Source organism: Lepisosteus oculatus, chromosome 16 (genome assembly GCF_040954835.1).
Source record: "Lepisosteus oculatus isolate fLepOcu1 chromosome 16, fLepOcu1.hap2, whole genome shotgun sequence".
NCBI lineage: Eukaryota > Metazoa > Chordata > Actinopteri > Semionotiformes > Lepisosteidae > Lepisosteus > Lepisosteus oculatus.
In genome coordinates, this window is record NC_090711.1 from 4420778 (window position 1) to 4434833 (window position 14056).

The window sequence follows — 14056 nt, forward strand, 5'->3', positions numbered from 1 at the left end:
GGAAAAGGTTTTCATTTTCATAAAAGCTCCAAAAAAAGGCAAAGAAATAAAATGTACCAGACCCAATAAGTGTAATTGGAAGGGAAAAGACCACAGCAGAACACTGTAAATCCTTCTATTTGTTTTCTTAATAAATGGGAGAGAATAAGACACTGGAATCAATCATGTACTATCTATAGTATATGCTCAAATCTGCATCTGCTTTAACACACAGCTCACAAGCATAACTCTTGAGTGAGTGAGACACAGAGTTACTTCCTTGGTTTGGCCAACTGCACTGCCAAAGAACAAAAATGCTTGCATGCCCTGGCAAATTGTGTACAGCTTCCGAAGCCCACCTCCCTCCTCCAGCTCCTAATGCGAAGTTCAAACAGTTTGACAGTTTCCTTCAAAATTTCAGGGAAGGCTGTGGTGCCCCAAGGTTAACAACTGTTTGCACTCGAGTGACCGAAGCTCTGAAAGACCCAGTGGCAACCAGGAAGATAAGTAGATCCTGCCTGACATGGGATTGGGGCCCTATAGTCTTTGGAGGTGTGATTCCTAACAAACAGGTCCCTTAGCCCTGCATGTTCTAATGTAGCTGCAGCTGAAATGATGTGTAAAAATGTGCAGTGGTTAATGAATAACATGTATAAACCAAAAGACAAAAAACAGTGTCCCTTAGCTCACAAATCACAGAGACATGGGTCACCCATCAAACTAGAAAGGACAAGTGATGCTTCAGTATTACTACACGAAACATGTGAATCAGAATCAATAGCCAGCTTTTACTCAGAAATATTAATTTCAGACCAAAGTAGGCCATGAAATAAAAAGTGAAAACTGAAGCACAGGGCAATATATTGCACTCCATAGCACATACAACATCTTCCTTAGTTACTATTGACCTTCACATCAATCCCAAAAACTGTTAGCCCAAACCTAACACCATACCACATCCCAAAGTAAGGAATGCCTTTAGAGTTCGTGACTACACACAACACAAATGAGCCATGGTTTCCAGTGAATTCGAAAAATGGCAGGGGGTGAAATAGGAACAGCTTATTCTTTCAAGAGAAACAACCTTCATTCTTAACTCTAAAGAGCAAACAGTCCAAACCCTAAAAACCTGAGTATCACTGTAGTGACTCACTCAATTAATTCATCTTGGTGTCTAGAAACACAAGTTTGTTTGTTTGTTTGTGCTGTCACTCATTTTCAGTCTGAAAACTTAATCTTTAAAATGCAGTTTGAAAAGGAAATAACCTTTTCAGATCATCAGGTAGCCAAAACTTACATGAACAAAATTAAGTTTACTGTTAATCCTTCACAACAGTTGGCACTTAATATCAGACAGGTTTTTGGCACAAATCTTAACTGCCTTCTTAATATCTTATGCACTAATACAGACACTGGAATGTACTGTGTTTTATGCTACTTAAGTGATAAGAACAAAATTGAATTTTTGTTTGTGAAAATCACAAAGAAGGTTAGAAACAGCAAAGTCATGCAACTGTAGCATTGATAAGCGAAGTAACATTGAGGTGTAATTTTATGCTCTACTAGGTGCAGTTGCTACCATGGCTTTACTCTTAAACCTGCTGATTTACAGGCTGAACAGAGCTTTGCTGCAGGTTTGTCTCAAAAAGAGTGGGGAAAAGCCAACAACTCACAGGTGTGACTTTTTTTCACTGCAAACATTGCAAGGGCTTCAGAGACTGATAACAGGCTTCCTGCCAGAAGCCGTAGATCCCACAGCCAAATATGGCTGGTCCCATTACCGCACTTCTGCTGATCCACAGCAATACAGAAGTGTGTTAGTAGCGTCGTTAAAAAAAACAACCTGCTTATTGGCCTTCAACAGCTTCCCAGCTGGATTACTGACTCTCAGCACTCAGCACCTGTGACAGCTGTCTTTCTGAGCACTGCTTCCCACTGTAGGAATCTGCACATCCAATCACCTAAGAACAAAAGAATGTGGATGCAGCTGTTTTTCCTAATTATGGTCTATTCTGTTAACTGCCTAAGTTCTTAGCTTATAAGGTCATTTTTGTTAAAGGTCTTCTAGAGACAGACATTGGCTCAGGAGTTTCATTTTCAAGGAGTAAGAAAATGTTATTATATTGTCATGATTTTAACTCCTGCCCAAAAGAAATCAATCAGAGGAGGAAACTGCAAACAGCGCTAAATCAGTTGCTTCTTACCTCCAGAAAACAAGAAGAAAACCTTACGGAAAAAAGTTTATGGTGCTTAGATGCTGTAGTTTTCCTCTGATGATTCATTCAAAAGACACCCTTTTAACTGACATTTTTTGATAGTAATTTAAAAAAAAAACCTGCTGTGAATATTAAATTAAGTTTTCCAGCAAGCAAGAGCATAGTTGGGATATGGGCAGAGTGGTTAAAAAAGAGATTTATCTTTGAAATTGAAAACCACATACAGGTGGAGAGGGGCTGTGGCAGCTCTCTTACAACACTGCACTCTCAGGCTCAACTGCTTCATGTCTCCGTAGCTCTGCTCCTCCACGCCTCCTGTTTTTCTTGCCTTCCGTTATACACTCCAACTTCTCTCCTATTAAGGTCAGTCTGTGAATCTGGCTGCAGCCAAGCTCATTTTCCTGTTCAGTAAGCATGATGAAAGAATGAGGGGTTGAGAGAGGAGCGTACTGACAAGACGACCACAGTTCCTGTGTGGAGGGTGAGGTAATCCTAGCCCCGTACAGTAGGATCTTTGTAGGCTGTTCCCAAGCAGGGGACCGCCAATCTGACACACACATGTCACCAGCTTCGACTGCAAGGAACCCAAGCTCGTAGAAACCTGCATCTAAGAAACAGAACAATGCTCACATTGTCAGGACTCAAGGTGTGCGATATCTTGCATGGTGTATTTACCTTTGGAAAATCTGAACAAGCTTTATTATGAATTTCTTTTCTATAACATCATCGTAGGTAGAACTGGCTCTCGTGCTTGTTGCAACAAGAATTATAAGAGTCACAATATTTGTTTGTGGAGCTAAAGAACAGCAGGGTCTGTCCTGGAGTGGATGCTTGAATCAATTACAGTCGGAACTGCTGTTTCCCACTGTTTCTTGTCAGGAATTTAAATGCTCTACATGCCTGCAGGACTACTAAGTGAGTCAAGGACCAATGTTTCTATATCAAATTGGAAATTCCATATTTCTCTAAAAAATACATGGTTTTTATAAAAGCACAGAAAAGCTTATATGTCATAGCAACTTTCTTATATTTACATGGCTAGAAATATGTATATGCTGATATATTGTTTAAAAGAATCACTACTCAAACGTCAGCCTACATTTTGTCCACTGGGGCCAGATGTTCAATGGGCTGCTGCATCGAGCTGCTCCAGTCCCTGCTGGCACAATAAAAAGTAACTACCTTGTCCACAATCCATCAGAGAGAAAGAACTGATCCCTAGCTGATCTGATGTAGCGAATGTCACTAATGATTTACCAGCTGAAGAGAAGAAGTTGAAACTTTTGAAACCTTGCTTGCAGCAGAAAGTAAGGGGTTACAAACCACTGAGAGAACAAGGCATCAGATTTGACTGATTTGGGGAAAACAAAGAGATCTAGTTTGTCACTTCAAGCTACATCTGTACATAGGTACTTTAACGTGTGTATAAGAGTCACAATGCCAAAACCGTGAGAACTACTGTAGCTAAAGGATATGGACCTTAATCTTAGAACGAACAGTTTAGCTAAATCACAGGAAAGGGAAATTGTTCTTAAATGCCTGTACGGGCATTAGCATTTGAGTAGGAGGCTAAATCAATGTTAGGAAATGTTCACCACTTAAGGAGTAACACTGGCACTCTCTCAACTGACAATAGACCTTATACAGGTTACCCTTAGTAATGAAACTCATTAAAAAGTTACATAAAAAAGCCAGTTCAGATTGATTGGTCAAAGCAATCCCAATGTGCCTTTGACTTCTGAAGACTTATGTGTGTTTGAAGGAATACTATTCATTTGTACTCTTTATGAGGAAAGAAAATCATGACTCAGTTGCTCTGTTTGAAATCCCAGAAAAGCACCTTCTCTCTTTTTCCACTACAACAACACAATTCAGAAAGCATGCCAGCGAACCAACTGCAGATTACACCATGAACACAGACAGAGCAAAGGCAGGAAAGAAAACTAAGGAGAGGCAACACAAGACCTGATAATAAAATTTCCACACATCAGAAAAGAGAAAAGCCTGTGGACTGAGGGAGAGAGAAGAGAAGGGGAGAATTCATCTAGTCCCCATGCTTGCTAGCAAGAGTAGCACAGGACACAATATTTCAAGAAAACAATTAAACTTATCTGGGATTGGCCAAAGAAAAGGATGAGGTAATTTAGAGAAGAACGGAGATATTTTAACAAGAAGGTAGCTATCCAAACACTTGTCCCTCAATGCTGTGCTTTAAGGAGTATAAGAAATAGCTATGAATGGCACTGCCTTTGAATGGAACTGGAACTCCAGCTCCTTTTCTTTTCAGAAGCATAAACAAGGATGTGGTCGGTTCCCTTTTCATAAACTACCACCTTTTTTCAAAGTAAGTGCTTGAAAAGCCTTCACCGCGCTTCTCCTGAAGTGTCACATTCCTGACGACGCACAGACATTTCTTGAACACCACTGGAACAAACGCACACTGATCCACAAAGCAGCAGATACACAAGCACCAGCTTGCTTCAGGCTAGCTGGGACAATGAATCCAGCTTTTTATGCCTTGCAGAAGTGTAAATATTTTCACTAATTCAAAGTGCAAAAGGGCACAACATTAAAATAATCACACCAGTTCTCGTGGAAATAAAATCTATTAAGTAAACAGCTTATTTTATCTCCTTTATTAATTTATCGCTCAGGTCTATTTAACGTCAGTCCAGACTGCATTTCCCACTGCCTTGTACTGTACTTACAATGAAAAACAGCTGAAGACATTTTAAACTCTTGTGAGACAGACGTTTTTTACTACCCATTATACATCTCTTAAAACATTTTCCTGGCCTCTGGGGATATGTATGATTAAGATGAAGAAAACAGACAGTACATGCTTCAGCTGACAAATGACTTTCCTTGTTCTTGCCAGACCTGAAGAAATACTGCTGAATTTAGTGAAAGCAATTAATCTAAAGAAGACATTGGAAGCACAGAAAGAAGGACGGATAACAATTGAATTTTAAAACGTACTACAGTACATAACCAGCATTCCAGAATCATGTCTGATACATTACAGTATTAAATAAGGCATAGGCAGTTTATTTTTTTAATTTGGAATCACACCTTGGTTTGAATTATACTCCTCCGATTTTAAGTCAGTAATTGTAAATTAATTCGACATACTACTGCTGCTCTTGCTCCACCACAGTGTGGTAAGGTTCAAGTGTGCATCCCTCCTAGATTTCTGCTGTTATATAATGCCTTCAGTGTCTGCTGCGGTCTCTATAGCACCAATCGGAGAAGAGATATGGCTCTCATTGACAACACAGCAGTCTCACAGGGGTCACTTTTCAACAGGAGGTTAAGGACAGACACCTCAGCCAATTCAAACTCAACCAAAACTAGTAGCACTCAGTAGCACTCAGTTGTGAGTTGTGCCAGTTGTGCATGCGGAATCACAGTCCTGAACAGGCGATATCTGCATACTGTAGTTGGCTTCAATCTGCATTCCTAATGAATACACAGGCCACCACAGAGATGCTTCAATTTAGTTATGTTTTAATTTAGCCATTGCTTTCACTCTGTTTTTAATTGTCCAAATGTCACTGAGGATAAATCATAGACCAAATGAAAACTTACTTTTTAGTTTCATGCCTTAGATTGCTTAGAAGGCAAGTGTTTAATTGATAAGACCGGCTCCTAGCCAGAGCTGTCATTAGCTGCTGCCGAGTCAACCGACCAAACATCAACTATCTTAAAAAAACACCTTTCCATAAGGTGCTTTTGCCAATGGATAGATCAATCATTCATTAATTTACTTACTTAAAGATCTGCCACAGCACACCAAAACACAAACAGGATACTAATTTTAAAATCTAAGTTCAGATAAAGAAAATAGTCATGTTATATGGCTTTAAAAAAATGGTATACAAAAAAAGCTTACAAGTAAAATAATAATAAAACAATTATCTATCCAGTCAGTAACTGCTAAGTCCAATAAAAGTATGACTGCAGTGACTCAGACCCATTCTTATTCTTATTTTTATTCCTCTGCTTCCAAAATAAAGACAGGTTGAAGGCTTGTTAGAAAGGTTGGAAAAATTATATATGGGAGGCAGAAGAGGTTTAGGAGATTCCCGCAGGTACGGACAAAGATCAGGTTAACTAGCATTCCAACCCTTCTCTGGGGTCAAGCAGCCAGTCACCACCTCCTCAGCTGCAACCTAGATTCCTCGCCCATTGACAAAGAGCACTCCTACCTCGGCACAAACAGAAATAAAAGCCCAGTACGGCTGAATTAACTCAGGAATCTCTTCAGAACGCCCTGTTCCCACAGGGTCCAGGTTCCATCCTGCTGTGTGTTCCATGATAGCCCGATATTGTTTTTTAACAAGATGGTTTATTGACCCTAGGAAATCAGCGAGAAGCTAGTCACAGCTCTCTGGTTACATTCGAGGGAGGGGGAGAGGGAAGTGAGGATTGCAGAGATTTGGAAACGAAGGAAAACTAAACCGACAAAGTACCTAACCAAAAAGAAAACACTCCTAGTGCCTTTGTCAAAAAAAATATCCAGAGCTTTTTAGCTCTGTAAGAAGGCCTTTTGCTTAAAGGAAAAACTATATTCAGCATTACCACATTAACAAAAACACTACACCTGAGTAATTCTGCTGTATGACCTATTTCTTTTAAACCTCAGGTCACACAAACATTAGCAAGAGCCAAATACAACACATTACACGTCTCTGAAATTCAAGTCTAACAAAGTGCTATTTAACATTGTGTCAGTAAAATTATTTTGTCAGTAACAAATGTGCTGTGCCAGGACATTTTCTGGGAAGTACAGCATATCATTTTTGTCCTACAACAACAGAAAGCATTGTTTCACGCATAGTCTCTTCCTAAAAGACAGGCCTTCCTTTGTTCATTAAGGAAACGCATAAAATATTGATGCTGTGATTTAGAAGCAGACACTTTTCCTGTAAAATGGGTCCATCAGCAACATGCTGCTGTGGTCACATTTAAAATATGTTCACTAGAGCTTTCAGGAGTCCTGGGAAGTCAGAGCAGAGTTTAAGCTTTTATCCAAATATAGGTCTATGGGATTAACACCCATGTGCAACATATGCACCTTATTTGGCTTATATCATGGGATGAAGTGGGATAAAATCCTCAAATAAGTGGCTTAATGCCTCTTTATAATAAAAGTCCTCCAAATCCACTTTTATGTTGAAACACAAGAACACAAATATCTGTGCCCTTTCTCTTTTGTTTTCTTTGAAGATAGAAAAGGAACCTCTTTCATTTATCAAAAGTGTGTACAGACCACAGCATATAGTGAAAAACTACAAAACAGCGTACAGGACCCCCAGTCATCAGATCTTTAACATTAGACCTCAGTGAACTAAAGGCTAACTCGCTGTTTTACTCGCCGTCTCAGATTAACTCGCTTACAACTCGCTGTCTCAGGAAGACTGGAAGTATCGCTAATCCTGGTTTCTCATTTTTCTCCCCCCTTCCCTCTGGTAAGCGTTATAGGAGCATAAAGGCACGAACTTCCAGATTCAGAGACAGTTTCTTCCTACAAACTGTCAGATTACTGAACTCTACCCCTACCACTGGCCCACGCTGATGATTTTTTAAAGTTGTGTGTTACTTAAGTTCTTATTGTTGCTGCCCCTGTTCTGTGTTTATGTTTTTGGTGATTCCTTTAATGTCTTTATATTGGAGCATGCATGCAAATAAGCATTTTATTGCACTTGTGCATATGACAAATCAACTGAACTGAAGTGTGATCACAAACGTTTATATTGCACCACTGGGTTTTGACTGCTTGAGCAGGTTGTGAGCCCCTTGGACTCCAGGGGCGAATAGGGAATGCACTGACCTGTCCCAGATCCAAAGTAACGTTGACTTCATTGTAGTCCAGGCTGCGGGACAGAGGTGGGCTCTGCCACCAGCGCTCTGTCCCATCGATGGCATTGGTGCTGGGGTGCGCTCGGTCACTGTCTCCTTTCATGCACGTGTCACAGTACTGACCCTGAAAGACACAGCAAGCACGTGAGACTTTCAAGAACAACCAGGAGGTTTTCATCAGAGGCAAAACGGTGTCTCACAACACTGATTCTAAGAAGAGGATTTTAAAATCTTGGAAGAAACTAGGGCAGCGGTTAAATGATTCTCTCAGTTGAACTCAAAGAGCCTCAGTGATCCAAAGTTCAACTAGAACAGAAGACAGAAGAATTCCAAGACCAGGTCTGAAAACAACTGAAATAGGGGAGCCATGCAACTTAGAAATTCTGAAAGATGTTTAATTAAGTTATAGACTAGATATGCAGACTACAGTATATCTGCATCACTGTAAAAAAAAATGGGATTATATAAAGTCAAGAAATGAGCAACAAAACTCATCCCAGGCCTTAAGGGGAAGACTTATGAGGACAGACTCAAGGATTGTATTCGTTCTGGTCTCGAGAAAAGATGGCAGAGTGGAGACTTGATAGTGTTTAAAATTGTAAAACAATCAATAAGGTTGATCCAAATAATTGAACAGTCTGGAGCTACGTTTGGGGAGCAAAACTAGAGGGAATAACTGGAAGCTTCACAAAAACTAATCAATACCAGAAAACACTTTATTATGCACACCAATATCAATGCATGGAGTCTATTAGTGAGTTATTCTGTGGAGGAAGAGGTGCAGGAAAATTATAAGCCTAGGCTTTACATTGTGATAGAATCGCTTAGTGTATATGAAAATGACAAGCATTCCATTGCTAATGTTATCATCATCAACTTTTCTGATGAACCACAGTTAATCCGTTTATTTTCCTGATTAAAGCTAACTGGACAATATTAACGTATTATAAACACTCCTGTTATGGACCACACTTAAATTTCTTAAAATAGAACAACTGCTCATCAATTCACAGACAGGCATGGACCCTTTTGATATTGTGAAAATGAAAAAAGGAGGGAGAAATAATAAACAGCAAAACTTCAGTTTGTAGTCAGACACTGTAGGTCTCCAGTTACATTACAGGTACTGCCCTCTAATAAAGCAGTGAAGTTAGTGTCATTTTCAGAACACTGCACCGAACACGTACAGAAAGTTAAACAAGTAGGTGGGTGAACACTGCCAGTGCCGATGTCTTCACAGAGGTCTTTATCAGTCCCGCTATCAAAGCCCAATTTAACAAATTATTGAAAAGGCTGAAAGGGAAACCTAATCCCTTTGAAGTTCCAGAGTTCACAAGGTGACATGCACTTCTGAGTTCATTATTGCCATTGCAAAATCCCCACATTGAATGTTTCCTGTTCTTGACTTATAAGACCAAGGAGTGCCACAAACACAGTACACTGACCTTCCTGCTCTTGTCTCTCGGTTCTTTAGCAAAAAGGAACCTGTTTTAACAAACCAAAGACTGGGTAAAAGGGCAAAGGACTGTTTTCTAAAGACTTTACAAGACTGTTTTTAAAAGGCAAGCATTAAAAATGCTTGAGAAACAGAACAAAGGTCTAGAGTTCTTTTATACTGTATAACTAGAGAGTCTCAATGTCTGTTCTGTGCAAACAGAATAGAGTAAAAGTAGATTAACACAGAAAATGGTCTAGCTCTTCTTTCAATGTGAGAAAAACAGTAGCAAACACATATGCATGATTAAGAACATATTACAATTTGTATGTGTTCTTAATATTTTAAATACAATTTTGCTTGCATGGTTAAATAACTTTTGCTAATATATTCCGAAGACTATTCCTCTGACAAAACAGACAAAAAAGCTAGTTCCAGCAAAAGAGTATCCTAAAATAAAAACTGTGTGCTTCCACATCATGCTTAAAAAAGTGAATTATCTTTAAAAATAGATTCATGTGAAAATAGTATGACAGAAGACGCTCTTCTCTCTGATACTTTATTGCAAATGGAAAACTACGCCTTGATGTTGGCTTGGTTTATAGACTTGACTTACTAAAACATTGGTGAGAAGAGATGGGAAAATTGAAAGCACCTCCAAACTCCTACTGTTTTTAATTAGTAAAAAACATGTATTCCTGAGCCAGAAAATGGGATTAACTACACCGGATACAGAAGGCAGTTAGCAGTAATATATTAAAGTATTCTACCAAAGAATTTTAGCCAAGTGTTGAACAGGACCTAACAATTTCTCACACCAGCATTCCAAACATTTTAATAAAATGTATAATAACTCATGCAAGAGAATAAAAATAAAAGCACTCTTGTAAAATCCAACCGGATCTAAAATAAAATCTAAATCTTGCACTTAACTAGCAATAGCCTCAGTTAAAATTCTTTCTTAGATTTTTAATTATGAGCAAAGCTGCAAGGATACTGGCTATCCAAATATGTTTTTTAAAGAAAGCTAAACAGCCATGTAACCCAGTGCAATACATTTTTGGGGTTAAGACTAGTTCTTGCAATTCCATGTGAAGGGGGAGGACTGGTGCCCAGCCTGCTGATTTAAATGTAGCTGCTGGTCTCTGTAACATCTGCTATGATGCAACGTTGCAGACGTTTCTTCCTGATGACATGCTCAACTTATCTCAAAGACTCTTGACTTTTCAGACTCAAATCCATTTCCCTGTCTCTCTCTCTGGGTATGCTTGTTTTAGTCATCCTATCATTCCCATGTTTTATATCAAGACAGATGTTTTTAAAGACATCGAAGTTATACATGTAGAATATATCTGACGCTGATTAAAACAGAGGTCTTTTAGAACTGGTTTTCCAAGTCTTTCATACCTACGACATATACCTGTAACAGTGGGATATTCCCGGGACTGTTCCTTGACAAATACTGTCCTGAGGATTAATCTTAGTTTCTGGCAATGGACCTTGGGGGACTTTGCCTTAGGCGGTCTAAAATATGAGCTCCTTGTATACCATTGGCATTCTCTTTGATTGGATCCATCCATCATCCCAAACTCACAGGGAACAATTCAGACAGCCACACCCCAGCTTTCCAAAGCTTTATCTGGAAATATTTGAAATTCCTCAAGGAAATGCCCTGAAGAAATGAATTGCTTCCTTAGATTTGTGCTGTTAAAATATTTGGTACCTAAAAGATCCACTACCTAGTTTTGTGGGGACAGCTCACCAAAAAAATATACAATGACTTTTTAAAAAGAAACGTTCTTGGAGAACTTCCTATTTCAGATCAGAAATAAAGCACTTATATCATTTAAACCCTGTTTAATACAGATGTCTTGATATTCGTGATTAGAAAGAAATTGAGCCTAAAGCTCAAATGTTAAAGTACTGTGCAACCAAACTGACTTGTCCTTTTATCGACATTAAAAAACCACTGCAGAACAACAAATTGCATATGCAAACAATTCCAACCTAATCCAGTTCAATTATTTGCAATGAAACTATAGAGTGCAAAACATAATTACTAACCCAATAGACTCCTTAAGGATTCCCCTGCAGTAATTGACACATTTACTTGGCATGTTGAATGAGCAATTATGTAATTTTTACTACGTAACCTGACTGCAATAATGCAAATTAATTATGTCTCTATATAAAATCTGACTTTTGGAGCCATCTCAGACAGCAGAATGCCTACCAAGCAGCTTATAAGCTAGTGCGTAATATTTGTAAATGAAACAAATATTTATTTAAAACCGAAGCTCATGATACAAAATTATTTCGTCTTTCTGTAGTTCAGTCGCGGTAAGCAACATTTGCTCCAAATTCAAAGTTTAGCTCCAATAAACCGTGTTGTATTTACAACAAAGTACTCAAAGAATTCTATTGAAGTTACACTTAAGCAAGTGCAGGGCAGGTGTTTCAGCTCTTGTTCTGTTTTGTATCCCAGCTTCTGTAACGAGTTGTTAAATCGCTTTTTACCTCGACAAAAAGCAAACTAATGGTTACTGAAACTCAGATGTGGTCTCTACTGAGAATTGGCATGGTTTTAAGAAATCCCAGGCGTTGATAGTTACAGTTATTCCTACTCTCCTATGCCCTGCTCAACAGGGGCAATGCGGAAAAACGTTTACAAGCACGCGGTATTTTCGGGTGTCAGACCAATCGTTTAACCTCTCGAATAAACGTGGTCAACATCTTAATCGGTGATTATTTTTATAGCAAATCGGTGGCTTTCGGTCGTCCTTACCTGCTGTAAGAACAACTTTAATGTTTACAGGGACTATCTCAAATTAACGTTTTTAATTGTGCAAGAAATGTCTTGGCATTAAGAGCCCACTCATTCATTTATTTTTTTTTTAATCTGCACAAGCGCTTATTGCAATGATAATCGACTTTACTTGGGTGAGTTAAACCCTACAGAACGGAAAAGCGGGTATTTTATGTCTCCCGGAAAAAAAATGGACAGCAGCTCAGATATCGAAGCATGAACGTTTTTAGAGCTCATTGTTTTAATATTATATGGGTATACTCTTCACATTTCCAGTCGTAGTCAACAGCAGTCACTCTACAACAGCGTACCTGGATGGTCTGGCCGGGATCCCCCGACACCGGCCCCCCTACGAGTTTGCAGTACAGATCCCGAATTGCTCTCCCGTTTTCGTCTTCTCCACAAGTTGCGGTGGCCGTGATTTTGGTGCCTTCAGCTAGATTGAAATACGGGGGATGCAAACTAAACCCGTTCACTCCGTTTGTCGGAAGCTCCTGGCCATAAGCCCCGGATAAAAAGCGGATAGTCGCGAAACAGCAGATGGAAAGGGATATCGCGTTTATTCCCACCGGTCCTCTCGCCATCTTCACCTGGGAAAGCAAGACTAACAAGTTCGGGATGGATACAGTAATGAGGCGATCCGGGCCGTTGATTAGTTCATTGTCCGGTAACTGCACAAGTCCCGCAGCTGTAGGGCAGTACTTTGAAACTCCGCTGCCAAGTGAACTGTAGTGGACTGCGGTCCCAGAGCTCCGCTCATCAGGGAGATCTAATCAACTGATGATGCATCAATTTGAGCTATCCGACTCAGTCACCCCACCCCCTCAGCTGTGGAAACACCACAATAGATGGCAGGTTTTTTTTTGTTCAGCAGACGCACACGGCTTCGGGATTGCGCGACTGTAATTGCATCCTATTTGTTCTTGGTCTGAAAACTGACTCGGGAAGGAAAAACAGCCACGGGAGTTGTCCGCGGGAGTACTCCATAAATATTAAGACGTTTGCACGGAACAAGTGGAAGTATTATCCCGTGCCATAATTCCCGTGGATTAACATAAGAGTGGAACTCGGGTCACGCCGATTTGATGAAAACGCTGCCAAAGTGAGGGAGGCGTCCAGTGGGTGGACGGCCTTTTCCTTCCCTTTTCTGCCCTAAAAATATCTTATTTGTGCGGCTCTGCCCAAGCCATTACGATGATAACCAAAGCTGAGATTATGAGGATGGGAAATGCCCAAGGTTAACAGGATATACATTTTCCAGAAATTTAAGGGAAAAAAAGTGGTAGAACTTGAAGTATTAATGCAGTGTATGTAGCTGAGCTGCGCTTTACAATTTCAGCTGTATTATTCGCTGTATTTTTAGACTCCCATGCATAACAAGTGGTACCCACAAAGATCTATATGCCCTGCATACCAATGAAGGCAAATGCTGCATATGTTCAAGTGGCCCATACTGAGAGGGGCAAACATCATGCAGCTACATCAAACAGCCGCTTAATCCTTTTCGAAATGAACTCCTAAACGTAATCCGTATATGGCAGAGTTAACTGCGAGGTTTGACTGCTTGTTGTATTTTACCACAGTGTGTGCAACCCACTCATCGGGAGAGGCTAGCTAGCTAGCTGTGTTGGGCCGAACTAGTCCGAAATACTGTATAAAATCTCCGGAGCTGAGAGGCCGTGTGGAACATCGAGACACCAAGTGGTCATCGGAGAGCTCTTGTTAAAAGTCTGCAATAAGCTGTTTCTCCACTCATTT

General features: G+C 39.8%; 1 protein-coding gene across 3 annotated transcripts in view; it reads right to left on the reverse strand.

Annotated features, from left to right (window-relative positions):
• lama5 (laminin, alpha 5) overlaps positions 1-13359 on the reverse strand; it is an 85629-nt gene extending 72270 nt beyond the window's left edge. For all 3 annotated transcript variants that reach the window (XM_015365137.2, XM_015365136.2, XM_069179616.1), the window contains exons 1-2: positions 12610-13359; positions 8029-8181 (exon numbers count right to left, since the gene is read on the reverse strand). In XM_015365137.2, coding sequence (XP_015220623.2) covers positions 8029-8181; positions 12610-12882 — 426 coding nt within the window. In that variant the 5' untranslated portion in view covers positions 12883-13359. The remainder of the gene's footprint in view (positions 1-8028; positions 8182-12609) is intronic.
• Positions 13360-14056: the final 697 nt, after the last annotated feature.